The sequence below is a fragment of the Zootermopsis nevadensis genome, unplaced genomic scaffold (assembly GCF_977971745.1).
Source record: "Zootermopsis nevadensis isolate Lab colony 2312 unplaced genomic scaffold, Znev_1.0 Znev_ptg000030l, whole genome shotgun sequence".
Classification (NCBI taxonomy): Eukaryota; Metazoa; Arthropoda; class Insecta; order Blattodea; family Termopsidae; genus Zootermopsis; species Zootermopsis nevadensis.
Window position 1 is genome coordinate 16,198,315 of NW_028259162.1, and position 27,595 is coordinate 16,225,909.

At 37.9% G+C, this 27,595-nt stretch overlaps 2 protein-coding genes and 1 long non-coding RNA gene across 5 annotated transcripts in view; 1 reads left to right on the forward strand and 2 right to left on the reverse strand.

The window, feature by feature from the left end:
- Positions 1-27,595, reverse strand: part of LOC147872172 (ribosomal protein S6 kinase beta-like) — a 353,544-nt gene that overhangs the window by 15,568 nt on the left and 310,381 nt on the right. The gene's annotated exons all lie outside the window — the stretch shown is intronic.
- Positions 53-27,430, forward strand: LOC110828244 (poly [ADP-ribose] polymerase 1-like). 2 transcript variants are annotated; one of them, XM_087358836.1, is made up of 11 exons: positions 53-298; positions 1,612-1,759; positions 5,259-5,879; positions 6,825-7,043; positions 8,992-9,110; positions 21,442-21,570; positions 22,421-22,627; positions 23,854-24,084; positions 24,368-24,487; positions 25,495-25,655; positions 26,123-27,430. In XM_087358836.1, the coding sequence occupies exons 3-11, from the start codon at positions 5,342-5,344 to the stop codon at positions 26,274-26,276; spliced, it is 1,878 nt and encodes a 625-aa protein (XP_087214962.1). In that variant the 5' UTR covers positions 53-298; positions 1,612-1,759; positions 5,259-5,341; the 3' UTR covers positions 26,277-27,430. The 2 variants fall into 2 exon arrangements, with proteins under 2 accessions (XP_087214962.1, XP_087214963.1); XM_087358837.1 differs by having other exon boundaries at positions 95-298; positions 26,141-27,430.
- Positions 8,198-18,530, reverse strand: LOC110828245 (uncharacterized). 2 transcript variants are annotated; one of them, XR_002542601.2, is made up of 3 exons: positions 18,445-18,530; positions 11,310-11,529; positions 8,198-9,137 (listed from the first exon to the last, which is right to left on the reverse strand). It is a non-coding gene; the product is annotated as an uncharacterized LOC110828245 (long non-coding RNA). The 2 variants fall into 2 exon arrangements; XR_015537895.1 differs by lacking the exon at positions 18,445-18,530 and adding an exon at positions 13,173-14,862.

A 27,595-nucleotide genomic window follows, 5' to 3' on the forward strand; every position in this document is an offset into this window, starting at 1 on the left:
GAGTACGATGATTTTTGATGGTTGGTTGGTTGGTTGTTCAAAAAAGACAAGAATGTTCTGTGAAAAATTAATGCAGCCTCACTGACTACATTCTAACTGTCTTATCCTCAGTGAGAAGATTCCTTCTGGATTTAAGATAACGGAGTTTAGTTTGTCATACATGCTCCAAGCATCAAGATAGGTTAAACGTATAAAATGTTACCAGAATTATTATCCCGAATTAAGAAGGAACGTAGGAGTGATGACGTACTAACCACACATGCGAAGGTACTTGGACGGGAACCTTCATATGCTTCAGGTAAGGATGTACACGTACTTATAGATGTATTTAGACACAGGGTTATTTGAGAGTAGAGAATGAATGTAGTGCTGAATTTTGAGTATATCTTTGGTATAAATGACAAATGTCTATGAGCAAATGCGTATGAATGTGGAAAATTTTTGCAGCATAATAAGACTGAATCTTATTTTACCTCAATTATCTGAGTAGTGCCCGAACCTGGAACTTCATATTAATACACACCTGTGTCCTCCTTTATTCGATAAAGTGTAGAGAGTTTAATACTTGCATCTGTTAATATTTCTGAGATATGTGACAACATAAATTCCATTTTTTTTCTAGCTTACGAAAAGCATTAAATTTTGTGGTGAATTTTGATCCAAAATGTACCATCAAATTGGCTCCTAAGAGCAGTATGGCAAATTTGCTCCGGGATTGTTCTGATAGGTCTAAAGTTTGAGGGTAAATTATTACCATGTTATCTTTGTGAAAATGTGTGCCATTTTTCTTTTGTGTATACTTTCTGAAAATTGATAATATCTGTAAAATGTTGATACCAGATTAGTAACTCAGTAGTTGTACGCTTATTAAGACTGAGAAGCATCATTAATTCTGTCGCTGTTTTCACATCCATTTGTTGACAATGTAGCATAACCCAGATGCAAGAATTGGCTTCTCTGTCACAGATGTGTTCTTATTTAGACAGGAAAGATTTTCCTTGGATGTGGCATATTTTGTCAACAGATTTTTAGAGAAGGGTCCCATAAAACAGATGGGTAAAGGGTAGGTTTGCATTCTGGAAATCAAGAGGCATCCATTCTTCTAGTTATAATACTATAAGGTATCTAAGTATTTTAGTTCTAAACTCAATCTTTTCCCTGTTATGTACTAAGAAAATGAAGCATAGTGAGAGTACACATTTAGAGACTTTTGACATTGTTTCTGGGTGATTTCTTTTAAATATTCAGTAGGTTAAAAGTGTGATTTACATCCCTAGCAGAACAGCTTTTGTGTAAGAAATGTCATGTATGCAGTAGGATCAAAGTAACATATTAAGGAGGGCATGTATAATGTACTGTCAGATCCTTTCAGTACATGCTTTGAGTTTGTGAGGAAGTTACTAAAATGTTTATGGCATAGTTAGATGTCCTCATAGATGCTGTATTGTTAAGTAACGTAAAGCACGGACCATGCGGAAGACTTCTGTTCAAAACGCTTCCACTTTCTCCACAATTGAAGAGTCTTAAACTGAGGTGTTCTCGCTTCTTCCTGCCAGTTTTTACAATAAGCATTCTGGTCCATACCATTAATGTTTATGCTTCGTCCTACAGGGCATCAAATGGAGAGAGATGTCATGTAGAGCTGCTAGCCACCTGTTGATAATGAGGTCATCTTTGACGCCAGTCAGGACCACTTGGGCGCGGAGCTTTTCAGTCATTCAGAAGTCACTCAGTTGCAGGAGTGTGAAAACTTTCCAAGGTCAGAACAATTACTGTCTTATGTTTTACTTAGTTCTGCATAAGAACAGGGTTAATTTGTGGTTGTTCTGCTATCATTAGAACAGGAGTTGGAAGCAATGAAAGAGTTTCCGAATCTCAGAATGTAATGTGTCACCTCGTGCTTGAATCACTTCTGTCGGAAATTGATCAGTGCCAGGCGGCTTAAACATTTTAAAATTTGCAGTGGACGTTTCAGCCTCAACAACACTAGTCTCAGGTACTAAGGGCACAGCCGAATGTTGCATCCGTCTGTCCGACATCACTAACCCTACGATCATTCGGTAGCAGAGACAAGTAATTCTTTTCGGCTGTTCACAATATTTTGAACGCTGCCATGTGGGAGCAATGTGCTCCTGAAAATGAGATACTTCTTCAACATGGCAAAAGTTACTACCCTAAATCCATTGCCATTACTGATTGCACTAAACGTCCTGTTCCCGAATGTTGCTTTAAATATATTTTCTCCATCTTCTGTGGCACTGAAATTTCCTAACAAAGTTTTAATGGAGTACTTCGGAAATTGGTTAAACACGTGATCTAGTTCCTCGTAGAAATGGTCCGTTGTATAATAATTTCTGTGCTCCGTCGGTGCATGCACATTCAGAACAGCAACCTCTTGGTATTACACACGACACCCTCTTAACTGCTGATACGATACTCTCACGCACAAAAATCCTATTTAACAGTTCGTGATTCTCATTCATTCCTTTTTCCGCAGAAGAAAGTGTAATCGCCTGCTGGTACAGAGCCATCTGAGCTCCTGTACTCCCTCTAAACACAACTTGCACCTTATTAAACCTCTCGCAACTGATCCCAGCGAGAAACTCCACGCATTCCACGAGCCAATTCTCCTGTCCATTTCCCCTCACTTTGGTCGTTGCAAATAATCAGTCCTAATCAGAGGCCACGCGCAACATTTCGGAACAATTTATTATTCTCACGGTCAGGAAATGTTAGCCCCACGCCCAACCCGCAAGTCGGAGGATCACCCCTTGTCGGCTCTACGCGAATGCTTTTTCGAAACACTCCGTGTCTGGCGGCCATAGTCGATCGTGATCCTGGTTTTGTGTGGACTACGGGGCGAAATTCCCTCCCTCTCTCTGTGGCCAGTCTGTTTCTGGGGCAACCTACCCTTGTATCCTGTGACCACCGAGGGTCAAGCAGGCCGAAGCGTGAAGAAGACGCTTGAGCACAGGAAGAATTACCGCATCAACGAATTATCTGAGGCAGAATCGGATTCAACGCCAGAAAATTCTCTAACTTAACGAAAGTAAAACCACGAAGTACTCGAGACAAAGCTGGAATGTTATCCAAGCGATATTCAGTTTGAATCTTATTCAAAGACACAATCCGCATCTTATCGAAGGCAAATTCCTTAGCAGTTCCTAAGATCCATTTACACATTCACCCTGTCCCATTCACAATTCATAACAAACTTAGCGTCCGCTTTTTGAAGCCGCCTGTGGGATTATTGAAACTCCGTGGCACCATAATCTAAAAAAATAGATCCAATTCCTGTCCCCTCTTAAAACACGAACAAAATATCGGCTTCTTCCAATCGCAGTAGACTAACATGTTGGCATCGGCTACCCCCAGCTCCGTGGTTCTTCTCAGTTACTTTAAAGCAAGCACAGAATGTACTCCCACGATTTATCATTCATAACCATCGTGTCATACTTAAATAATGGATACGTAACATTATCAGTTGATAGAGTGTTGAAGGAACAACAATAAACACTACCTTATAAGTCATGGTGAACGCCTTCTAACTGGTTTATCCATCAAACTACGTGTATCTCAGCCCTCGTAGCCAGTGTCCGCAAATGCCTCAAAACAGTCAAGGAGGCCGTGGGGGTAAAAACTTGGAAGTCCTCCCTCTGTAGGCCTTATCTCCGCCTGGAACAGCTTCAGGGCTCTGACGTCACCCCAGAGAACAGCCTAATTTCTCGATTTTGCATTTATAGGTCACGCTTGAGGCAAAAAATCCAATTGTTGGAAGTTGGTAGTCAGTCCAGTGCTTTAAAAACATTCGTGTGCATAAGAACTTGTCAATGGGGCACATTTTCATACACTTTTTATTCCTATCCACCAAACTACGTGCTTTATTCAGCCGCCGGTCGAATGCGGTAAATTATATTACCACAAAAACTTTTCTGATATTTGGGTAACGTTACAAATTGTACAGCACTTTACTTTTGAGACATCTGGTGGCATCCGTGTTAGTCGACAGTAATACAGAATGAAGCTAGTTTTGTGTTTCCAAATAATAAAATAGGATTTATCAATGGATTTAATGCTCGGAGCTTCTGAAAATGCGTCGTTAAATAAACTTTGAATAAATAAAAAATTATGGTCTACTATAACCACACAAAATCAGCAGATTAATTCAGAAACACCCGGTAGCTTATGAGCCTCATCATTAAACGTGCGTCGTTTAATACGCCCGTAAAAATTACCCCAGAAACCAACATCCTAACAGAGACTCGAACAGAGGACTGTGTATTCGTGTCCGTGACCTTAGACCCCGAAATTTCCTCTCCGAAACGAAAGAATTTTGCCTTGGCGTCGTTCTTTTTTCGTGTTTACGTTCCTGTCAACAGAAACCATCCTTGTCGGGTCTCTTTGTCCATTAACGTCCTATGCACTCGTGTGTTGTTTGATAATCCCTTTTTTGTTACCTTTTCATCTTGATTGTTGTGTTCGTCTCGCGTGCTGTATCTGTAATTGGCCTTCTGCCTTTTGAATTTTTATTTGCAATTGCATTTGTAATTTTCTGTGTCATCGTGAGGATTGGTATGCAATTGTTAAACGTTGTTGTTGTGCTCCAAATACTGTCTGTATTTATGGTAAATATTTCAATTTCTACAGCAATACAAAAAAAACTCGTGAATTAATTTCGTAACTCTTTTAATTCGTAGATGGCCCAAAGAATATTTAAGAATTCCGAATAATCGCTGCTTACAGTGTAACCCTTAAATACGGAATGAAGCGTTAACTCGTGTACGAACTAGCACTCGGTTTGAAGTGTCGTGAAAACTGTGAAGTTCTACTTGAATTTCAGTAAGGAGCAACGAAGCTTAGTAGCTTGTTGCTTTTCAGCTTGAAACGATGATGAACCAACTGGCAAGTATGATATCGTCTTATTAACTGAACGAACGTAAATTCTGTTTCAGGAAATTAAAATCGTAGTAAGCCAATGTACCTGATCTTGATTTCACCGAAAGTGCAGGAAACGTTTTCTCATTCTGATTTAAGCGGCAGTGCGTCCAAGGATGAATAATACATACAAAATATCTTATCCCTGGATTAATTTTTAGTATAATAACAGAATAATCGACCGGTCAAAGAGCAAAATATTGGTAATATAAATATAAGCATACATAGTATAAATTTGTATTTGAATTTCGTGTTGAATTTAAAAGGGCACTGATGCTATAATAGCATTGGAAGGTAATAAGATGTATCTTTTTTGACTACAGGTGCCTGAGGAAAAAAGCGATCTTTAATAACAACCGACAAACAAAGAAATAAATCAGGGACATACCACAGTTTGTTAACGACCATGGAGAACGTTAAGAGATTAATAGACGATCTGATTGGTGCTGGAAAGAAAGAAAAGTGTAGAGAACAAATATTAGCAGAGACAGAACCTTTATTTATTATATTAACTCATTTTGCTCGCGTGGAGAAAGAGCTGAGGGACCTTCGTGTGAGAAACAAAGATATCGAGGATCTGAGAGCAAAAATCAAGGACTTGCAGAAGCAACACCTGATTGAAATGAGAAACACACACGAAACCATAAACGGTCTGATTCATGTAGTCTCAAGTATCATGGCCGAAAACGTAAATCTGAAGCAGCAGATTCAGAGCTTTTGTGCCTGCCACTATCAGGAATTGGCGCCAACCTGCAGTGAGAACTGGGACGAGGATTGCAGCGGCCAGGGCGCTGACCAAGGCAGATTAGACGAGGCAGACGAAGTTTCGGCTCGTACCTCTGAAAATGCCGAGGCTGTTCGTTCTCCAGGTGCGGTCGAACATTCAGAGACCGGTCTTCCGAGGCTCAAGGAGTTCGAGCCGCTCCAACTTCTGGGGAGAGGAGGCAAGTACGATTTCTTGTAGTAAAAACTTCGGAAATTAACTGTGGATTTCTCTGCTGATCTTGTGAGCCGCTCCAGTAGCAGTAAATCAGCTGAGACAACAGCAATGTAAGTGAAAAGAGTGGAGCTTAACCTCCGTCTAGGAACACTCACGCGACTTACATTTACGCAAACGAATCTGCAGAAACAATAAATATTTTAGACGTCAGTTACAAGAGTTACTCCATTCAGACATTTGCTAATATGAACAAGTGATGTAGGATCATAATCTTCCTAAGCTCAGAGCCAAGTCTTGATTAATAATGTTCCATAAAATTAAGCGTCAGAATATCAGAGAACGTTTATTGCTTCAAGAAGATATTTGAAAATAGCTCGGAATTTTGTTCTGCCGAGCCTAAGGCAATCAAAATTTTCTGTCAACGATACTTTTCTCTTTCTGATGACAGATGATTGACATTCTTCTTGAATGTCATCTGCGAAATGTTGTTAGTGGAAATCGAGCCCCTACTAAACATAAAAGGGAATTGGTGTGACTGGGTCAGTGACCCTCCAAAGAAGATTCAAAGCATAAACATTATAGGAGTATCTGTTTAACAAAAATAATTCTGATTATATATGATGTATTATTACACATAGATAATATTGCAGAGCTAAGTGGGATTTCTTTCTGTTTGTGTCACCTGACACGGCCATTCATAGAAGCTACTTAAGATTCGCGCTCTGATCTTTCAGAACGACGACACTGGTGGCGAGTGGTTTAATTGCTTCTTGGATAATGGGCGTGTGCACAACGTGTGTCGAAAAATATTACCTTTAGTCATGAAGGCTTGATATTGCAGACACAACGTTTTACAGAATTCATGTCTTAGTGAAGAGAGAGGGTCAACAAATATCAGAGCACTTGTTGAGGACGTAGTAACAGGAAACATGATTGCGTGCTGTTCCAGGTTATGGAAGAGTGTACCTAGTGCGGAAGATCGGCGGCGTGGATGATGGGAATTTGTATGCTTTAAATACGTTAGACATTAAAGAAATTACGTCTTATGAGGCTGGCCGCCAGCAGTATCGAACCGAACGAGGGTTACTTGAGAAGGGCCTGGAGGCTCCATTCATGGTGGGACTGTACTATGCATTCCAGACACAATCGAAGTTGTGCCTCGTACTAGGTGAGTAATTTTGAGACATGGAGTAAACAATACAGCGATGTGAAGTGTAGTGTCAGAGAGGAATGTTGGCAGAAACACAGTAGTTTCGTTATTTTAAATAGGCACATATTATAGTATGGAAAGTCTTTTGATAGGCCCTTTAGGCGAGCCACAGGACTAATTAACGCTGTAAAAGTTATTGTTAATCACAAGCTTAGTATCATAATCCTCTTTCTGTGTTTCGAAGTATCAGGTAGTATGACTGCATGATGGGATCTTTACAGTATCAAATCATGAATTACCAATCACTAACCTCCACCTTTAATATATTAGAGGTTATGTAGAATAGATTAAGTCCTTATATGCAGACAAAGAATGTATTGGTCCCTGAAGAGTCTGGCTCTAGAAAACGTTTAACCACCGAAAATGCAAGTTTCAGCCCAACAAAGTGTTAAAAAGCATTAACCAAGAAATGCATGTTGGAGGAGTACTTTGCCATTTTAAAAAATAAAAGAATTTTACTGCTTAAGTCATCAAATGATGTAGGTCACATTTTATTGGCATTCAAGAAACTGCTGCTAAGCTGTATAGATCATGTTTCATAGGCAGAAACGAAGGTGGATATAGATCCAGGTAGTAAAACTCCAAATGGGGAACAGTGATGCTCAGAGTCCCTAGGGGTAAATTATAGCGCTTTTACTCTTCTTAACTTAGATCAGTGATGTTCCATTAAAGAAAAAGAGAAGAAAACTTATCATAATTCTTGGTGATGATACAACTATCATACATTCTAATAAAAAGTTTGATGATTTCTGTACATTGGTGAATTCAGTTCTCTCTCATATGATAAAATGGTTAACTGCAAACAAACTAAACCTAAGTTTAGGAAAAGTTTAATAAAATTTTTAACAAATAATTCACCACTATACGCATTAAGTGTCGGATATAATGGAAAATATGTGGACGAGTGCCAAAACTAAAATTCTACAGTCTGAAAATTGATAACCACCTAAACTGGAAGAATCGTGCTGATCGAATGACTCTGAAGTAAAGTGTTACAGTCAGATACATGTTTCAGGTTGTCAGTACTGACAAACTAAAATCAATTTCACCCACTTTCAATCCATTATGAATTACAGAATAATTGTTGGGGTCAGATTAAAAAGGCCTGATAATTCTTTTAGAGATTATTGTACTTATATGAATGATTAATCATCACAGTAATTAATGTGGTCCTATTAACAGTGGTTTCATTGTACATTTTAATAATTTTTTGTCATATAATCGATACTGATGCTTAGTTTTGCATTATTTTTGAAGCTTTCTAGTGTTCTGCCCCATCCTTGTATTTTAAGTATCGCTTAGCTTGTGTGAAATTCAGTACGTAAGTCGGGTCACTTTTAACTAGTTCATTATAACAGATTTCACACAGACTGCTATAAGGGTGGAAGTATTTTTTCTTAGGGAAATGGTTTGTGGAATGCATTTATACCTAGATGTTGCATCTTCTAGGTCAGTTCAGTTCTCTGCTCAGAGAGACAAGCTGTATGCATGTGAAAGTCTCCCACTGACTAATGTTTGTCACGTCCCACATGCATTTCGACTAACAAGTGCTGTGTACCATGGTATTGACACATATTTGTTCTGTTTATTTTCTGTGAGTCACATTTACCGAGGAGTGGACAGTGTACATAGTAGGCCTGTAAAAATAAATTCCACTGCCAGTTAAATGTTTTTATAACACAGCACAGACAGTGACCACCATGTGGACCATAGGAAGAAGGGTAGGAGTAATATTTATCTTGACTGAAAACATCGTGTGAAGGTTGAACTATCTTTCAGTCTTGTGGAGAGCGTCATTTGGCAATAACACTGTTTTCTAACTGAATATACAGCAGAGTAGTTTGCACTGTCCTCTGGTAGCAGTGAGTGTCCTTATGGTAACTAAGTTTTGTTATTGTTTTTCCAGACTATTATGCAGGTGGCAACCTGCTCCATCTGTTGCGGGAGTGGGGAGGAGTGTTTTCAGTTGATGAAACAAGATTGTACCTGGCAGAAATCATTGAGGCTGTGGAGTATCTGCATAAGGTAGGCAAACAGTCCAACTGCAGTTCTCTGCAATCAAATGTGTAACAAGGCACTATAAAATCTGAAAGTGCTTGATTGATTGTGTGGCTACAGAATTTTTTGGTTTCATTCAACATGTCATTTATTCACTACATACCAATCATTTATAATTTCTGTGGGAAAAGTCTGAAGTACTAACAAAGCATAGTAGCAATTATTATGTAATTGTAGCTTATTTCTTATGGATAATTCTTTCAGGTTTAATAGGGGCACATTTGATTAGCATTGTCATGTGTATGTAGTTAACAACAGTTTTCTTCTAAACAATAATTTGTTGCCAAGGAACTTTTACGTTATTCACTTTTAGCATAATAATATGCGGTTGCATGCTTCCATTAGGCAATCTGTACTCTACGAAAACTGTGGTAACTTGGGTTGTGCCAGAGAACAACCACCAGATCATTAGCAGGAGTGTGGACACAGACCACACTAGGCACCATATTGGTAGCTATGTGTCTTTCACCAGTCCTGTCTGCATTTTGTTCATTATCTCAGCTAATTACCTCATGCTAAGAAGTGGCTGTCCATCAATAGCCTTTAACACTATTAGCTTCAACCACGCACAGTAAAGAATTTGTCAACTAGGACTTTCTTAACAGAAAAACTTTGGTACCATGGTACATATTCTACTCAAAAGGGTAAATTAAATTTTTACAAGTTTTGTTTTCACTAAATTAAACTTGCATGGATAAGCTCAAAGGGAAGGGCACCAATACTTTACGTTTACCGACAGTGTAATCTATTTACTTACATAATCTAACTACTGTAGGCTTGCTCGAATTAAGAATTAATGACAATAATAATAATCTTTTGAAACCCACTGTCATGGTTGCAATGTTCAGAATGTATTTTTTAATTGTACTTAGGGCATTAGCTCAACATATGATGTCACATATTTCTTGTAAAAATGTCCGTCACAAGACACTGCCTTTTGCTTTTATCTTGGAATCTGCCCATCCTCTTTCTAATTTTTGCCACAATCCAAATAAAGTTTCAACCATTCCTGGTTGATTATGAGTGAAAGCATACCATTCCAATTTCTGTTAACACTGTTTAACTCAGTTGCAAGCACAGTACTGACAAAGTTAAAACTGTACCAATGTAACTGTTTCCCATAAAAGCATTGAAGCTAAGTGCATGCATGCACCTGTCCAACTTACAACAAAAGGGGTGTCCAAGATATAGGATATTGTGGATATGTAAAATTATAGGATATTCGCCGGTTCCAATTAAAAGTGTCCAATATAAAGGAGTGTCCAACTAGAGGGGTTTTACTGTATATAGTTTTCATACCAATTGTATGTTGTAATTTATCCTTATTGATGAAAGAAACCCTCAGAAAACGTGTTTAATTTATCAACATGCAAAATCAAGAAACATGTTATAAGAAAAGATAATTTTTGACAAATTCTTACCAGGGTTGACCAGAAATGTGAATTGGTTGTTAAATTGTGTCGGACAGAATTCTTCCATCTGTTATCATTTGCTTTGAAGTATGGAAAATGTAAAATGCATAGAATTCTAATATACATTTTAACACAAATTTTGAGAGGAATTTAAAATATTTAACCAAAAACAAATGGCATTAAGTAAGCTATTTTTCTGTTTCTTGGTACAGAACTGATTTTCAACACTCTGGGACAGTCCAAACTTCCTCAGCTCTGTGACTGATATTTTCACTTAAAAAACTGTAGCATGGAACTGAATAAAAGGCTGTGATAAAAGCTCATTAGTTATTATCTATTCTGACTTTGTTTTCCCTCACAATTTATTCCATAACCTCATTCATTTTTCACTGAATGATAAGAATGTTCTGCAATCACCAGTCCACATTGAATGGTGTTCAGTTGTATTTTACTGCAGGATGAGAAACACTGCATTCAAGACAGTCTTTCTTGGCTCTGTTTGTGGATTGTTTAATGTCTGGCTTTTGACACGAATTAAACAGTAGCGATGGTAGGTGATTCTAATGCATTCTAGACGGGACATTGGGGCATGTTTAATTCCTGCCCACTGACACCATCAACACTTAATGGCGTATTATGAATGAAGCTAAAATATCAGTTCAATGACGGGAAGTGTTCTGTGATGCATGCATGTATTTTCTAATGTAATAAACAACTGCATCGAAAGAGATTTAATTTCCATTAGGCTACTTACGAAATCCATTGGTAGATTTGAAAAATGGTAAGTTCTCTGTTCTCCAAAAGAGCTTGTTTAATCATTTCAGCGATTGAGAACGGTAATCTCTAAGCCTAGATAACGATTCTCAGTTTTCAACAGCTGAAGTATACGCCTGATCACACCAGGCTGTGCTCTCTGTCGTTTTAGTGCAAGACGGAGCCAAGCCGACGTCTGGGCGCCGGAATTTTGCTAGCACCTTAAACAAAGGAAATGCCATTTTAAACATGAGCATTTATAGAAACAAATATCTTTACTTACTCCTCAGTTATAATTCTGCTTGTCACCGGTTCATATCTCTGTACATGCACTTCATATCTTGACAGTTTCGTGATAAATTTTCATTGTATTCCTTGGTTATTTCTAGCAAATTCCGGTTGAATTATGCCACTACGACTTTATGCCATGCCCTCTCCTTATCATTATTCATTAACCGCCCTTATCATTCTACAGTTAGTCTATACTCTGAGCTGCTGCCAGCGTCGTTAAATAACAACAGATAATTACAAATACCAACCATACTGTCTGTGTACTCACAGAAATAAACATTTTTCACATGTATCAGATCAAGGAAGGATATTAACGTGAATAAATAGCACAGTGGCTGCATGTAAAGATACGAGCTTCTGTCATATTCGACGCAAGCACTGAAGCAGAGACGTCATTTGACGATCGAAATAAAAATTTTAAAAATAATCAAGAGAGAGGATTATATCTGTTACTACTACTATGACTACTGTTATCTGTGAAGTAAAGTGAGGTTATGTGTTGATACAGATTCCTGAAGCTGATTTTTATAATGCGTTTTGGAATAAAATCTGAATGCTTTAAGCGCCAAGAAACTTAATGTTCTTTGTGAAAAATTACTTTGGACGGTAGTCTGTGCCATAATTGTAATCTGAATTAGATGAATGGCAGTAACATTAAAGTAGAGGAGCCAACGAACTCATGTAAACTTGACACTAAGTATAGTTTCAGACCAAAAATTACTACAAGGAAGTGTGCAAGTAATACAAGCAACTACAGAGTGAAATCAAATCCCTTTTCTTTAACAAAACCAGTTTACTGTAAACGAGAGGATATAAGTTATTTTCAAGTGAACTGTAAGTTACGTACTTCTGTAGTATTGTTAGTGGAATTAAGCAAGTCCTGGAAGCCAGGTATAATAAGTTTATTAATTTATGGATTAGGAAACTTTCTTCCCAATCCTTAGTTGTTTCCTTTCACTTGTGCTCTATTATAATTCTGTTATTAGTCAGACAAATCTCAATTAGTACAAAGCCATTGTCAACCACCCTTACCTGCTGTACATTGAGTTTGTGTATTGTAGCCGTTATTAGGTGCATCATTATATAATTTTGTCTGAGGTCTCATAGAGTGTGTCTCACTAAATGTTTAACATGATTTTTATTAGACCAAAACCAAATGATGTAAAAATGCACCTGTTGATAATAATATGAATCTATGTAGGATTTGAGGTTGGTGGCTATCTATCATACTACAAGGCACAGCAACCCAGAAGCCAGCAATCTTCATGATATGAATCCATTATTTCATGTATTTATAACTAAAATATGTGTTTGTAGGCAGTATTTTAAACAGTATTGGTTACTAGTTAGATTTAGTTTGGTCAGATTATGTTGACTTTTGCATATTCTTATTAACCATTCACAAAGAATTGCGTAAATGTTACTTTGTAACTATTTTATTGTCATGCGGGTTGAAAATTAAAGTGTTCTACACAAAACACATTAGCAGGCCACAGACTGTGAATCCCTGGACTTTGATTTCATTCAAAGTTGCATTCATCAAAATTAGAGAAAGGAATTAAATATAACTTACATGAAACCAATATCAATATGTCCCGTTGTTTCCAGTGGGCCATTTGCTTAGTATAAACTTTATTCTTTTATGTAAGACTTGAGGTTCTCACAGTGGTGAGTATGAAGATATCCGTCTTCTGGGTTATTGCGCTGTGTAGTCTGGTCGATGTTAACCAACGTTTCAGAGGTCATACTGCCTCCATCATCAGGGCGATGAATATGCTAATAGGGTGTGAGGTGCTGGGTTTATAGGCCGGGAAGTGAAAGGTGTAGCCTGCCCCGAGCCAATGGGAGCAGGCATGGGAGTGGACCAATGGTAGCACGTAGGCGAGAATGGGAGAGGGAGAGAAAGTAGAGAGAGAAAGGTGAGTTTGGTTGTATGGATCAGGGCCCTGAAAAGGGCCATGTTAGTGGTCTGGTTGGTTCTGGCGGCGCACTCTTGCTCGCTCTCGGAGTCCTCGAAGTGTGTGAATAAGAGGCTTCCAGGACCGGCTCAGGTGAAGTCCATCTTCCCTGTTAAAGTTATCGGGATGTAGTTCAATCTCGATGGCTTCCCTGATTAACCGATCCATGTAGCCGGTTTTTGAGGAGAGGATAGAAGTGTCCTCTAGCTGTATATGGTGTTCCATGTTGAAGCGGTGTTCAGCAACGGCAGATTTCTCGAGCTGCCCGAGCCAGATGTGGCGTTCGTGCTCCTTGATCCTGGCCTCAACGGACCGGCCTGTCTGGCCGATGTAGACTTTACCGCACTCGCAGGGAACGCTGTATACGCCAGGCGTCTTCAGTCCTAGGCCGTCCTTTACCGGCCGGAGAAAACTGGGAATTTTCTTTGGAGGAAGACCAACAGACTTGATGTCGTGCCTGGCCAGCAACCTGCTTATGCGGTTGAAGGTCGTCTTTTATCCTATGGAAAACTTGTTATCATATATTTGGCTGTAATTTTCAGCCAGGGTCCATGAGACGAATCCTGTTCTTTATGAACATAAATCATCCCCACATCTGAGCACAAGTAACATTAGACAAGAAGTAAGGTAGCAGATCTGGGGCAAGTTGATGATGTGGAGTTCATTCACATGGGTAATAATTTTAATCTCCCCTTTTTTACATGGTGAGAAAAGACATTAATGTGACATTTTCATTTGTCGGTACATACACTTCTGTCTTGGAACCAGTCTGTAGGGATACAAATCCTCTCACTTGTGAGTATGTAAGACAGAGTAAAGTTAATTTTATTATATTTATAGTCTCTGAAATTTCCATTCAGAACACATCATACATACTCTGTGCTACATCATTGTAGCACAGAGTAAGAATAAAGTGCACTTTAGGTATCATAATAAATGTAGTTCCTCCTCGATTTCTTTAATAGATTTTCCATTACAAAATGCCAAGAAAGATGAGCTTCTAGTTTCCCACTTTGAATATAGGAACTTTATAATCTGGCAATAATACACCAAATTGTTGTTCACAGGTAACTAGGTTCATTCCCCTTTTGCAGATATTTTACTCTAGTGAATTTTTAGAATGTGCTGAATATGAGGTTGTCACTGTGGGATTGCAGAACCCCTGTGCCAGTGTAAAGTTCGTCATTCTGCAATTTGACAGTGTACAGTCTGTCTAATAAATGAAATTCTTGGCCACACCAGGTGAAGTTGAAGAAATGATAACTTTAATCATGAAGTGCTTGTTTTTGTTTAAAAATTAATTGAAATAACAGTTTAGTTCTTGCAGTTAATAGAAATTAATTTGCAAGATTTAATATTGTTATACTGTTGTGTGTGTTGTTGAGTTATCAGAATAATTAATTCTCTACCTGAGAGTAAGCTGTCATAATTAAAATTTATTCCTTTTCGTTGCCTGTCATAAAACCCTTAGAATGAGATTTATTAGTAGTGCATAGAATTAAGTTCATTTCCTAAAATCACGAATTTAAGATGGAATAACAGAACACAATGACTAATAAATGTTTCTAATTAATGTAGTGGCTATCCTCTGAGGTGTACAGAATTTTTCCTATGAAGTTCAGAATAAATTTCCATTTTTCAAATTTAAACATATGACATTTATGTTTGTTTCATGTGGTGTGTCAATTAAGTTCCTGAATTGCCCAGTAAAAGTTGTATTTAATTACTTACACCGGGCTGGTCCAACTTTTTTCCTCGCTCGGGCCAGAATAGTTTTCCTCTTGGACCCAAGGGCCAAGAAACCCCCACTGTCACTATTTTTGCATCGTCATTATCTTTAATAATACTCATTCAGAAATGACAAATTACCATTGCATACTGAGACAGCCAAAGAGCTTTAAAAATGGAATATGATTTGTTTTTGAAGTATTAGTGCAATATAGACTGTTTTCCAGTAATTAAGTCTGTAGTGATTTGTTCTGGTACAAAAATACACAGTAATGACAGACATTTAAATTTATAGGTATTACTTGAAGTCATAGTCAGGCAGTCATTTATAAAGAGAAGAATTTCTGTTATTATAGATTGTTACTTATGTTTGTCATGATATGCAGATTCCTGTCATGGCTTAGTTTCTGTGTCCAATTTTTCCAGAATCCATTTGCCAAAAGAATGATGTGAACCTTTTACAGTTTTTCTGCACAGATCACCATTGTGCCAAATGTTGTACAACATTCTCTGTACATCGTACACATAAAATATTATTATGTGCTCCCTGTCCTTTGTTATTGATTATCTTACACATAAGTCAGTGGTAAAGAGTAGTAGCATGGACTTTTAAATAACAGATACATCTGCTTTTTTCCCCTCTTTTCAGCAGAGTAACAGGTTTATAAATAATTTATTTATGTCACTGATGCAAGATTCCACTAATATTTGTTAGTACAGAATCCTCATCAGAATATTTTATTATTGATGCTGTTTCTTTTGTTCCCTTAATGCATGATGTTTACATTTTGTGATTTTCATGCAGAGAGAACTGCAGTTGGAAATGACAGTGGACACTCTTAATGTCATTCACAACTATCGTAGGTAATATACCATTGCCATTGGTTTTAATTTTTGTCATATTCGACTTCAGTGATGAAATGGTATACTAATTTCTGGGCTCTTCAATTCTTCACAGATTAAAGAAGCAGTTTTGCACAGGTTAATTAAATTCATTACCTCTTGTTAAAGTCAGTGCCCCAGTGTTTGTAAGCATTAGAGCACACATTTCCATCATGTTTAACTTAACGCCTTTGAAACCCAGTGGTAATTATATGTACCACAAAGAACTATCAGTAATAGTGCAAAGTATTTATTTATATGAATTATAACACAGTAAAACCTCTCTAAGTTGGACACTTGGGGGTTCCACGAAAATGTGTCCAACTTACAGAGGTGTCCAAGATAGAGGGAAAGAGAAAAATCAGATTGTGGTCTAATGACAATATAATCTATTTACTTACATACACTAAGTACTGTAGGCATACTTGAATTAATAATTAATGACAATAGTATTAATAATAATCTTTTGAAGCCCACTCCCATGCATTGCACATTACACCCCAGCCTCAATAACATTTTCTAAAGTTTATTCCACCAATTTTCGCTTCCCCATCGCAAAAAGAAAAATTCCATTTCTGTTAACACAGTCTGAACTCAAATGCAAGCACAGTACTGACGGAGTTAAAACTGTCTTCTGCATTACTGTAGTCCAGTTAAGGGTTCAGCAAAAGAATAGTTAAACACTTGCAATGCATTCCAATGATGGGTTCAGTGTCCATAAGATAATCCTCCAGAATCATCAGTCAGAAATTCAAAATAACAAAATATGTAACTGAAAAAGTTTCCCCAAAAAGCATTGAAGTTAAGTGCAAGAACCTGTCCAACTTACAACAAAAGGGGTGTCTAGATATAGGGTATTGTGGACATGTAAAATTATAGGATATTCGCCAGTTCCAATTAAAAGTGTCCAATATAAAGGAGTGTCCATCTTGAGGGGTTTTACTGTACTAAGAAATTCGTGAGTCTGTTCTCCATTCTATTTGCCGGTGGACATCAAGGTCTCTTCCTCCTCTTGAGCAAAGTTTGGGGTAAGGGATTCCTACTTTTTATTATTATTATTATTGCTCATCACATTTACATTTATTAACTCTTGTAAGAGAATTACGCTTGTCCTATTTCTAACACAATTTCAAGTAATATTACATCGACTTCTGTTTGTTTACGGCATCATTTATAATAAAAGAATTCCATTAAACAATGTGGGATTCGAATTTCTACCACAACAAGACATGTTAGTAGCGGAAATTCTTGGTGAAACAGTTTAAACCCTTAAAAGCCTGGTAGTAAGTATATGTACCACCTGCATGCTTTAACAATCAATAAGTTTTCATTACGAAATTGTCGAGTTCGTTTGATTCTCAGGGTAAAGAGCGATAATTTCCTTCAAATGCCTTAACCGGTTGATCTTTGTAAGGGTGAAGTGTAGTGTTTTTTATGCGGTGCGGACTGAATTTTTCCAATGATATTTAGATGATCTTCGGCATGGGGCCTGTGTCGCGAAAAATAATTCTACCGCTTTAGATTTCTTGATCCATAAACTTTGTTAAAGATTTTTGCGAGTTGTAAAGAATTCGTTTTATTTGTATTAATAATCTGTGTACTGTATAATTTCCGGAATAAACTGAAATGCACTCCATTACTTTTTGGAGTAAACAATAATTGTTACGTCAGTATATATTGCCGTCAACAATCGGAAACAACAGCTGTAAATAGCTTGTAGAAGATGTGCGTCGTAGACGAGATACTTTAGTAGCTGACAACTTAAGGGGCAGTTTATTAATTGACTACATATTCAGTGTAATTAATCATTCTAGACTCCTGTTCGCTGATAATATCAAAATCTTTCGTGCCACAGAATCTCCTAACGACTGCAATGAATTCAAACTGACATTGACTCATTACAAGGTTGGTGTACTGCTAACTTCATGAAACTCAAAATTAATAAAACCAGAGTAATTTCCTTCTCAAGAAAAAAGTTCTACTTTGATATTCGATTATAAACTTTTTCAGTCCTTTGTAACACGCACCGACGCTATTAAAAACCTAGGAATACGATTTGTTGACTCTAAGCTCTCAGCCATGTTGACTACATATTAGCATTGCCATTGAACCGTTTTTTGCAGCAAGAGTTTGTTGTGCTTCAAATACTGTCTGCATTTATGCTAAATATTTCCATTTTTACAGGAATACGAGAAGAATCTCGTGATTAAGTTCATAACTACTTTAATCGGAAGATGATCTAAAAATATTTAAGACTTCCAAATAATCACTACTTACAATGTAAAGGGGGGGTTCACACGGAGTCGTGGACCGGAGGTCGTGCTCACTACCGAGTGGTTCTTGCACAGTTGGTAGTATACGACCTTGAAGACAGCGGTCGTAACCACTCCGGCATAGAGTGATGACGACCATGTCAGTCTGTAAAGGTACTACTCTCCTGACACTGCCTCATGAGGTGTGCAGTAGCCCTAACCTCAGTCCTCAGTTAGTGGCTTTATCTCTGACCTGGTGCTTGACTGGACTTGGAGTAAAGTAGTTAAATTTTTCTACATTGTGTGCAAGCGACATTAGATAGAATTATAACTGTATGGAACTTTTTTATTTTACAATACCCATCACAGGCACCATGGGTCAGATGCGTTAAGGGATAATAATGGTCAGACTTAATGAACCTAACTTTGAAGTTATTCACGTTGGTGTCTTTCTTGTGGTTGCTATTGAAATGCTTATTGTGTTGCGTGTATTGGTTATTCCAGTCGTGGGGCCGCATAGGCACCACAATTGGAGGAATGAAGTTAGCAGAAGTAACTTCATTGAAACAAGCACTGAAAATCTTTGAGTGCATTTACAAAGAAAGGACAGGAAATGAATGGGCTAGTAGAAACCATTTCGAGAAAGTTGCCGACAGTTTCTACCCTGTCTACTTAGACTACTCTCAGGTAAGATTTAATTGTTATGAGATTGCTGCAATCCTGATTCTGATATGAATAATACTAGCCCTTAAAATTAATAAACACACTCTGCTAAAAGTCATTCCCTTACAAATAACATATAAATTATAATGGACCAGTGATGAGCACTCATGCTTCATATTGAGGAGTTCCTGGGCTCAAATCTCAGCCCAGAGACCAGCTATCCTGACTGAGGTGTTTTGTGGTTTTCTTCAGTCCCGCCAGGGAATTGCCAGGCTAGAGGCATAGTCCTGCCAACATTCTGCTCATTATTCACTGCACTGAAATGATATGCCAAGCTGTAGAGTGGAATGTAGGATGCATTCACTTAGATTACAAAAAACAGCATACTTAATGATTGCTATGTAGCTTCTGTTTATTGTACTGATTAACTAAAATTTCTGTATTCTGAACAGTGTTAAGTTAATCCATGGCATCTTCTCAATTAAGTATTATTGGTAGTTCATCCTCTGTAACTTTTATTGTCTCAAGTTTTATATAGGTCATATGCAAATCCTTGTGTTTTGTTCACAGTTGCAGCTTAATTCCCTCGAAACCTTTGGCACAAAATTAAACAGTGGAGTAAAACATGTTGCAGAAATTAAAAACTAAAATCACAGTGTCTACCATTTTCACTTCTGCTAGCATTTGTCATTTTATAAGCCTTTTATGATTTTGAACATGATAGCCAAGTTGAAGGCATTCTCTTTTTCATTCATGGTAGCATAGCATAATAAGTTTGTCACTTGTAAGCAGTTCTTGCATGCCTAGCCATGCCTCATGGCTCGAAGTAGCCTATCTCCCCTCTCAACGTTCTTTGTAGTCGCTGGCTTTGAGGCCCTAATGAGACAGCAGTCAGTCTGTGTGTGTGTCCGTCGGGAGTGAACGACTCGAGGAGGAAGGTTGAAGGCAGGTCTGTTTTGGGGGTCTGGTTTGACATGCCTAAGTCATATACCCAACTGGAGACTGAGCCCTGGGAGGCTTGACCAAATTGTGTCCCTTTGTTCTCTTTATTTATATGTTTATATAATCTTTATTAAATATACTTTATGGTTAATCGGGGATTCATTTATTTGGTTTTTTGGCTTAACCGCTATTCTTATCCTGCGACCGTACCACCTCCCGGCTTCTGGGAATGTTTTAATCTTTTCAGCCACTAGTAGGGCGCAATGCATACAAATATAAATGTATATAAATACAAATTACTGGGTTTGAAGATTGATAACCACCTAAATTGGACAAGTCATGTTGATGAATTTAAATCTAAGTTATGTGGCGCATGTTAGTCCTATGTGACATATTAGCAGCACTGTCACACTCAGATCAGTTTATTTTGCTTATTGTTACTTTGTAATGAAGTCTGGAATAATTATGGGGAGTAATTCATCTAACAGCAAAAAATAATATTTACTTTACAAAATAAAATTGACAGATTAATGGCTGATATCAACATAGAAATCCATGTAGACATCTTTTCAAGATATTAGAGATCCTAGACCTTCCATACATAATGCAAAACTGCATAATGATGAGCTTAAAAATGTGTTCTCCTCTCCCAATATTGTCAGGGTGATTAAATCAAGAAGAATGAGATGGGTGGGGCAAGAGGTGTGTACTGGGTATTCGTCAGTAATTCTGAAGGGAAGAGCTGCTAGGGAGATCTAGATGTAGATGGGAGGATAATATCAAGCAGGATGTATGGGAGATAGGAGTTGAAAGTGACTGGATTTTGCTGTCCCAGGACAGGGACCAGTGCACGCTTTCTTTAGTTCGGTGATGAACCTTTGGGTTTTCTAAGCCGTCTAGTTAGTTAGCTGTTCCGTGTAAATACATTTTCTCATTAGTGAATTTTATTCTAAATAACCAAGAATATTTTCAAATTAATTCTGCTGTTCACAGTGTCAACACAATGAATAAGAATCAGCTTCACAGGCCAGTTGCCAACCTCTTATGTTTTCAGAAGAGTGCTCTTTATGTGGGAATCGAAATTTTAGACAGTTTTCCTTCAAGTCCCGAGAGTCTTGTAAATAAAAAGACACAGTTTGAAGTAGAATTAAAGAGATACTTAATTATGCACTCCTTTTATTTTGCTGATGAATTTATAATGTTCACTAAGCTTTCCTGGTCTTCATGTAATGTAAATCGGTAGTATAACTTACCTACTGTGTAACAACTTGTTCCAAATACTGTTGTTATCTGAGTAACTTCTGTATCCATGGAATGTAATAAAGATGTGTGTGTGTGTTTGTCAGTGAATTAAGAGTGCAAAACAGATAAGCTTCATGTAATTTATTATGCATTAATTAAAATTAACTCTGTGCAGGAAGATGATGAAACCTTACTGCAGGCAGGAAGTTCCAGTATCACATGTAAACTTTTGCCACCTATGCAAGAGTTGGTACAACTGGTATTTGATGTGAATTTGATGGAACATGTTGTGCTGGAATTTGAGGTTAGTGGGAGACAGACTTTGTGTCAAATCTTCAAGAGTTTTTTAATAATGTATTTAAGTCAGTGTTTTTCAGCTGTTCTGCTGTGGAGCCGTTTTGGGCTTAAAACACCTACTCTTTTGTCACATTGGTAGAGACAAAATATAAACTCATGATTAAGATGTATTATTTGATCTAGCATTAAACAGGAAAAAGTAAATTTCATATACAGTAGTTTGCCATCCTGAATTTGAGCTTATATATACCCTACACATTCAAAAACTGACAGTAACACCCACGCTTCGTCGGAGTTCACAGGAACAGACAATGTAACCACAGCTTGCCACCAACCAGCAACGGCCACCAAACCAGTGGACTAATAGCTAAATGTAGAATATAATACACCAACTCCTGTGAAACCAATATCCAGTGAGGTGTTACTTATTATGGTTTATTAAAGAACTCACTATTAACTTCATAATCTGGTTAAAACCATTTTTGAGATTATATGATTTAATTCCCTTTTTGCCACTGATGATGACCTCTTGAGGTTGAAAGGCATTTGGCACTAGTATCATTTATATTGTTAACAGTTTCTTTGTTTGCTTATTTTTATATTCTAATACACTACACGGTATGCAAAGTTTTAAGATGGTATCACTTAAGAATTTTGCGTAACTAGAATTCATGATTATAGAAGGTTTCTAGAGTTGTGGGAACCTTTGTAGAGCCCCTTGGCTCTTGGACACAGTTTGGGAATCACTTATGTACATGACACATAACAATACTTTATGTATCTTTGGACACATTGCTACTGTACGTACCTATATATGTTGTGTTTAAATGAATATGAATTGCTTGTTGTGATTGCAGTTGGACTTACAGAAGATGCCTCTGGGGAAATTAAGCAAGAAGCAGATCCAGCAAGCATATAGTGTCTTGACAGACATGCAAGAATTAATCAAGAATGGTGGATCTGATAGCCGTTTCATTGATGCCTCAAACCGATTTTACACTCTCATCCCACATGATTTTGGTGTAGAAAATCCACCAGTACTAAAGTCTGAGGAAATGATTAAGGTTATTTAATTGTGACAGCTTTTCTTTCTCTTTATGTCGATCTTGTAAAAAATTTGTGGTATAAGTTCTCCATAGATAGGTTTTAGTTGAAGTAGTAGGATAATCCAGTCCATACAGTGGACTTGGGATGGCCCGGCCCAGCCTCCTGGTATTTGATTCCTCTCAAGAGCAGGTCTCTTTGCCACTGGGTGTAGATTGGCTCTGAGGCTCAGCCAGCCAGGTGTCTAGTTGATATGCAGGGAATAATATGATTTGAGTAGGAACCAGATTCCTCGCCTTCATCTAGCACCAAAATCTAGAGGAATACACTGACACTTGACAGTCACACACACATCTCTCAATTTATTACAGTTCATTAAATGAAAAGTGTTTATAAGGTAAATCATTAATGAAATTCCCATTAATTTCAGTCTTAAAATTTTTGACTGCTTTCTGACTCCCAGAAAAATTACCCAATATATTTCTCACCTGTTAGAATACTGCATAATCATAAATATAAGAGCAGTTTTTTTATATATATATAGTTATTACTTATTTAACCCTGTAAAGAACTACAGAAGTGTTTCAAATCTAAAACTTCTTGACGATGGTGAGGAGTCAATTGAATAAAAATTTCCTTTGATATTATCCATCGTCTAGTAAATATAAAACGTAAAAACGACGTTTCGGAGATGGGATGAGATTAACAGAAGTGTTAATAATGTGTTTACATTGTGCAGAAGTTACTGTTATTACAGTATAACTTCAGAACTCCAGTATAGTTTTTCTAAAGTAAATATCTTCATTCTCTGCACGTGTTCATGTTGGATGTGAATATGGAGTTTAAACAGTTGCAATTATTTCAACACTGTTAAAGCTTCATATATAAAAAAGTAAAGCTGTCCCGCTACACGCCATGTAGGTTATTTGGGGGGAGTGGAGGTATAGCTCCTACTCTTTCTTGACCTCGGCACCAGATGGGGGTGAGTGGTCAGCATCACGCCCTCGGCCGTGCTTTACCCCCAGGAAAGGACCCCGGTACCCATTGGACAGGAGGCTGGGAGGGTCCCAGAGCCAGTCTGGACGCAGAGGCTAGAGGAAAAATCCTCTGCTCCTGTTGGGGATCGAACCCCGGTCATCCAGCCCGTAGCCAGTCACTATAGTGACTGAGCTATCCTGACTCCTAAAGCTTCATATACATACACCTGATTTGTAGCGGTAAAGTAATGTTACTTATGATGTTGCAGCAAAAGATAGAGATGTTGGACAGCCTGATGGAAATAGAGATTGCATACAACTTGCTGAAAACTAAGTCTGATGCTGATGGTGATGTGCACCCTCTAGATGCTCATTATGCTAAGCTCAATACCCACATCGAGGTACTGGACAAAAACACTGATGAGTTTGAGCTGCTGAAACAGTATGTTAAGAACACTCACGCAACAACACACACTCATTATGACCTGGAGATTTTGGAGGTATGTTGAATGACTAGTCTGTCTTATTTTATGAAAATAGTTGTATTCCATCTATGGTCATGAGAACTGAATACTTCAACAGTCACAATGCCTACTTTTCACATTTTTCACACGACCTTAACACGTAAATTTTCTTGCCTTAATGGAACATTAGACTTGTGGTACTTTTGTACCTTAACGATATTTATTACTTGTGAAATAAGAAATAAAAACAAGTGTTCTGTGAAGTGCTGTATTTTGCTGGAGTATTGGTATTTCATTGTATAGACATTTTTTTTTCCAGGTGTTCAAGCTTAAGCGCAGAGGAGAAGAAAAAAGGTACAAACCTTTCAAAAAGTTACACAACCGGAAGCTGCTGTGGCATGGATCTCGTCTAACTAACTTTGCAGGCATTTTGTCTCAGGTATGAGTGTTCAAATTTTATAACCATGTGAATAATATTTGAAGAAGTGTTAACGTTTCAGGTATCTTAACATTCATTTGCAGTAACAGACCACAGTGTAACCATGGTAGAATGAGTACAGCCTATAACAAGAACTTTGTTATATCGAGCAGAAATCTTTGGCTTCGTAAATTTTGTAACATCACATACAGTAAAATGTTGGAAAACAAAGTTATATGAACTGACAGATTGTATACATTACAGTGAAATTTTGTTACTGTGAAGGGCAGTAAAAAGGAATTGATAGCTTTAGATTAATTGTTTTTACAAACATTACTGGTTTTTAAATAATAATAAGTGGCACAGTTCCCATTCCTGTTGTGTATTGGAAGAGTTATAGCATTTGAAAGGTTTTACATGGCAATTTGACAGTCCCTCCAGCCAGGATTTTCTGCCTCAAAACAGCATCATATGTTTGATAGGACATTGCTGTTCGCTATTTTGCTTAGTGCACTGGAATGTCCTGTGATTTCATTCTTCCATGTTGGGAGTTCGGTTGTTGCTGGAGGCAAGGGTGCATTTCCGAGTTGTCTTCAGTGGCATTTCACAGGGCTTTGTGTTTTAAGAAATATTGCTCTTAGAAACATTAATATGTATCATGGATACTTTTCTGCAGTTCTGAGGGCATGTTACAAAAGTAAATAGAAGAGCTAAACATGTTCCTAGTGAGCAGAGCATTTCAAGAAGTCACATTAGATGTCCGGAAAGTGGGAATTTAAATTAAGAATCTGGTGGTACTTTGTGTGTTGATGCACTGTTAATCTCTATTGCAGTTTTATTGATTCTGAATTTAAGCCAAGCAAGAAAGTACGAATCATTTTAGTGGTATTTAGTGATACCACTCAGCCTTGGACATTCTCGGTTTGTATCAGGATTGTCTAGTTGCACCCGGCCGATGGTTGGTTCTTCGGACATGCCTGCAGCATTCGACTTTGTAAGGAGTAGAACACATTGTACATTTGTTTCAGGGTTTGCGAATTGCTCCACCAGAAGCACCAGTTACAGGTTATATGTTTGGTAAGGGGATCTACTTTGCAGACATGGTGTCCAAGTCTGCCAACTACTGCTGCACTTCTCCAAACAATTCAGTTGGGTTGCTTCTCCTGTGTGAAGTTGCTTTAGGAAATATGTAAGTATGATACCAATTTTTTCAGAGTGTTGGAAATCCTGTTAATAAAGCAGGCTTTGGAAGTGATAAAGATGTAGATTATCTTCTTCCTAAGACCTTTCCACTATGTGGCTTGTCTAGAATCATAAAGTAAGGGTTAGTAACAGAAGATAGTGATAAATATTTTTCCACACTGTAAACTTACTGAAAGTTGCACGCTTCACTTTGTCCTAATACTATTTAAAAATTCTGTTTGTACCACGGAGAAAATGCAGCATGTCTTCATTAGACAGATCATTTGATTAATGAATGTAGTTGGCATTGCTGGACTTGCCTATTTGAAGGATATCACATCACACTGATGTAATAAACTGTTCAGAATACAGAAATTTTAGTTAATCAGTACAATAAACAGAAGCTACATAGCAATCAGTAAGTAAGCTGTTTTTTGTAATCTAAGTGAATGCATCCATCATTCCACTCTACAGCTTGGCATATCATTTCAGTGCAGTGAATAATGAGCAGAATGTTGGCAGAACTATGCCTCTAGCCTGGCAGTTCCCTGGAGGGACTGAAGAAAACCACAAAACACCTCAGCTGGTCTCTGGGCTGAGATTTGAGCCCAGGAACTCCTCAATATGAAGCATGAGTGCTCATCACTGGTCCATTATAATTTATATGTTATTTGTAAGGGAATGACTTTTAGCAGTGTGTTTATTAATTTTAAGGGCTAGTATTATTCATATCAGAATCAAGATTGCAGCAATCTCATAACAATTAAATCTTACCTGAGAGTAGTCTAAGTCAACAGGGTAGAAACTGTCGGCAACTTTCTCGAAATGGTTTCTACTAGCCCATTCATTTCCTGTCCTTTCTTTGTAAATGCACTCAAAGATTTTCAGTGCTTGTTTCAATGAAGTTACTTCTGCTAACTTCATTCCTCCAATTGTGGTGCCTATGCGGCCCCACAACTGGAATAACCAATAACTGCAACACAATAAGCATTTCAATACCAACCACAAGAAAGACACCAACGTGAATAACTTCAAAGTTAGGTTCATTAAGTCTGACCATTAGTATCCCTTAACGCATCTGACCCATGTTGCCTGTGATGGGTATTGTAAAATAAAATAGTTCCATGCAGTTATAATTCTATCTAATGTCACTTGCACACAATGTGGAAAAATTTAACTACTTTACTCCAAGACCAGTCAAGCACCAGGTCAGAGATAAAGCCACTAACTGAGGACTGAGGTTTGAGCTACTGCACTCCTCATGAGGCAGTGACAGAAGAGTTATCCAGGCCAGAGTAAGGGTCAACTACAATGCTGTCGAATCCAAACTGCGGACCACTTATCGAGGATCACTTCGGAGATTGTTTCAATGGGTATCTTGGGCAATGTATGTCAATGCTACCCTCCACTGTGGGACCCTTATGGCTGGTACTGCTGCATAACCAGACCATCCCTAAAAGCATCGCGTCTTCTGCTGTATGTCTGTTCGCGCTGGACTGTAATGGATTTGTCAGTGTGAAGACAGTGGATCCTTCAGGTGGCAAAAGACGAAACTGGGAACTCTTTAGTGATTAATTCATGGGAGGTCCATTTGCCAAGGCCTTTATATGCACTTGAAAAACCAGTATCAGTGGGACAACGCTTTCACAACCTATCGGAGGCAGTCATGCTGTCACCGGTCTTCGCGATTTGGTTCTGGCAGTCAAGGATCCAGGCGTCTTAGCACAACTACTATTGCTGTATAACCATCTTCATTTAATAAAGAAATCTTTATATAGTCAATTGAAGATTGTTCTTGGGCTTTCACCCTTAAACGCTGCCTTACTCAATAGCTCCAAGGCCACTAGATAAGATTGCATCCCCTCTGCAGATCTACAGTTCGTATCCTGCCGGGGGGAATCAAGGGCCCAACAGTTCCCTGCCAGGGATACGACAATGCCTCGCTTC

Bases quoted from the DNA above. Each gene is read 5' to 3' on its own strand.
- LOC110828244 (XM_087358836.1), top strand. From the start codon at position 5,342: ATGGAGAACGTTAAGAGATTAATAGACGATCTGATTGGTGCTGGAAAG. The intron at 5,880-6,824 runs GCAAGTACGATT...GTGCTGTTCCAG, and splicing joins CCAACTTCTGGGGAGAGGAG to GTTATGGAAGAGTGTACCTA. The intron at 24,085-24,367 runs GTATGTTGAATG...TTTTTTTTCCAG, and splicing joins ATGACCTGGAGATTTTGGAG to GTGTTCAAGCTTAAGCGCAG.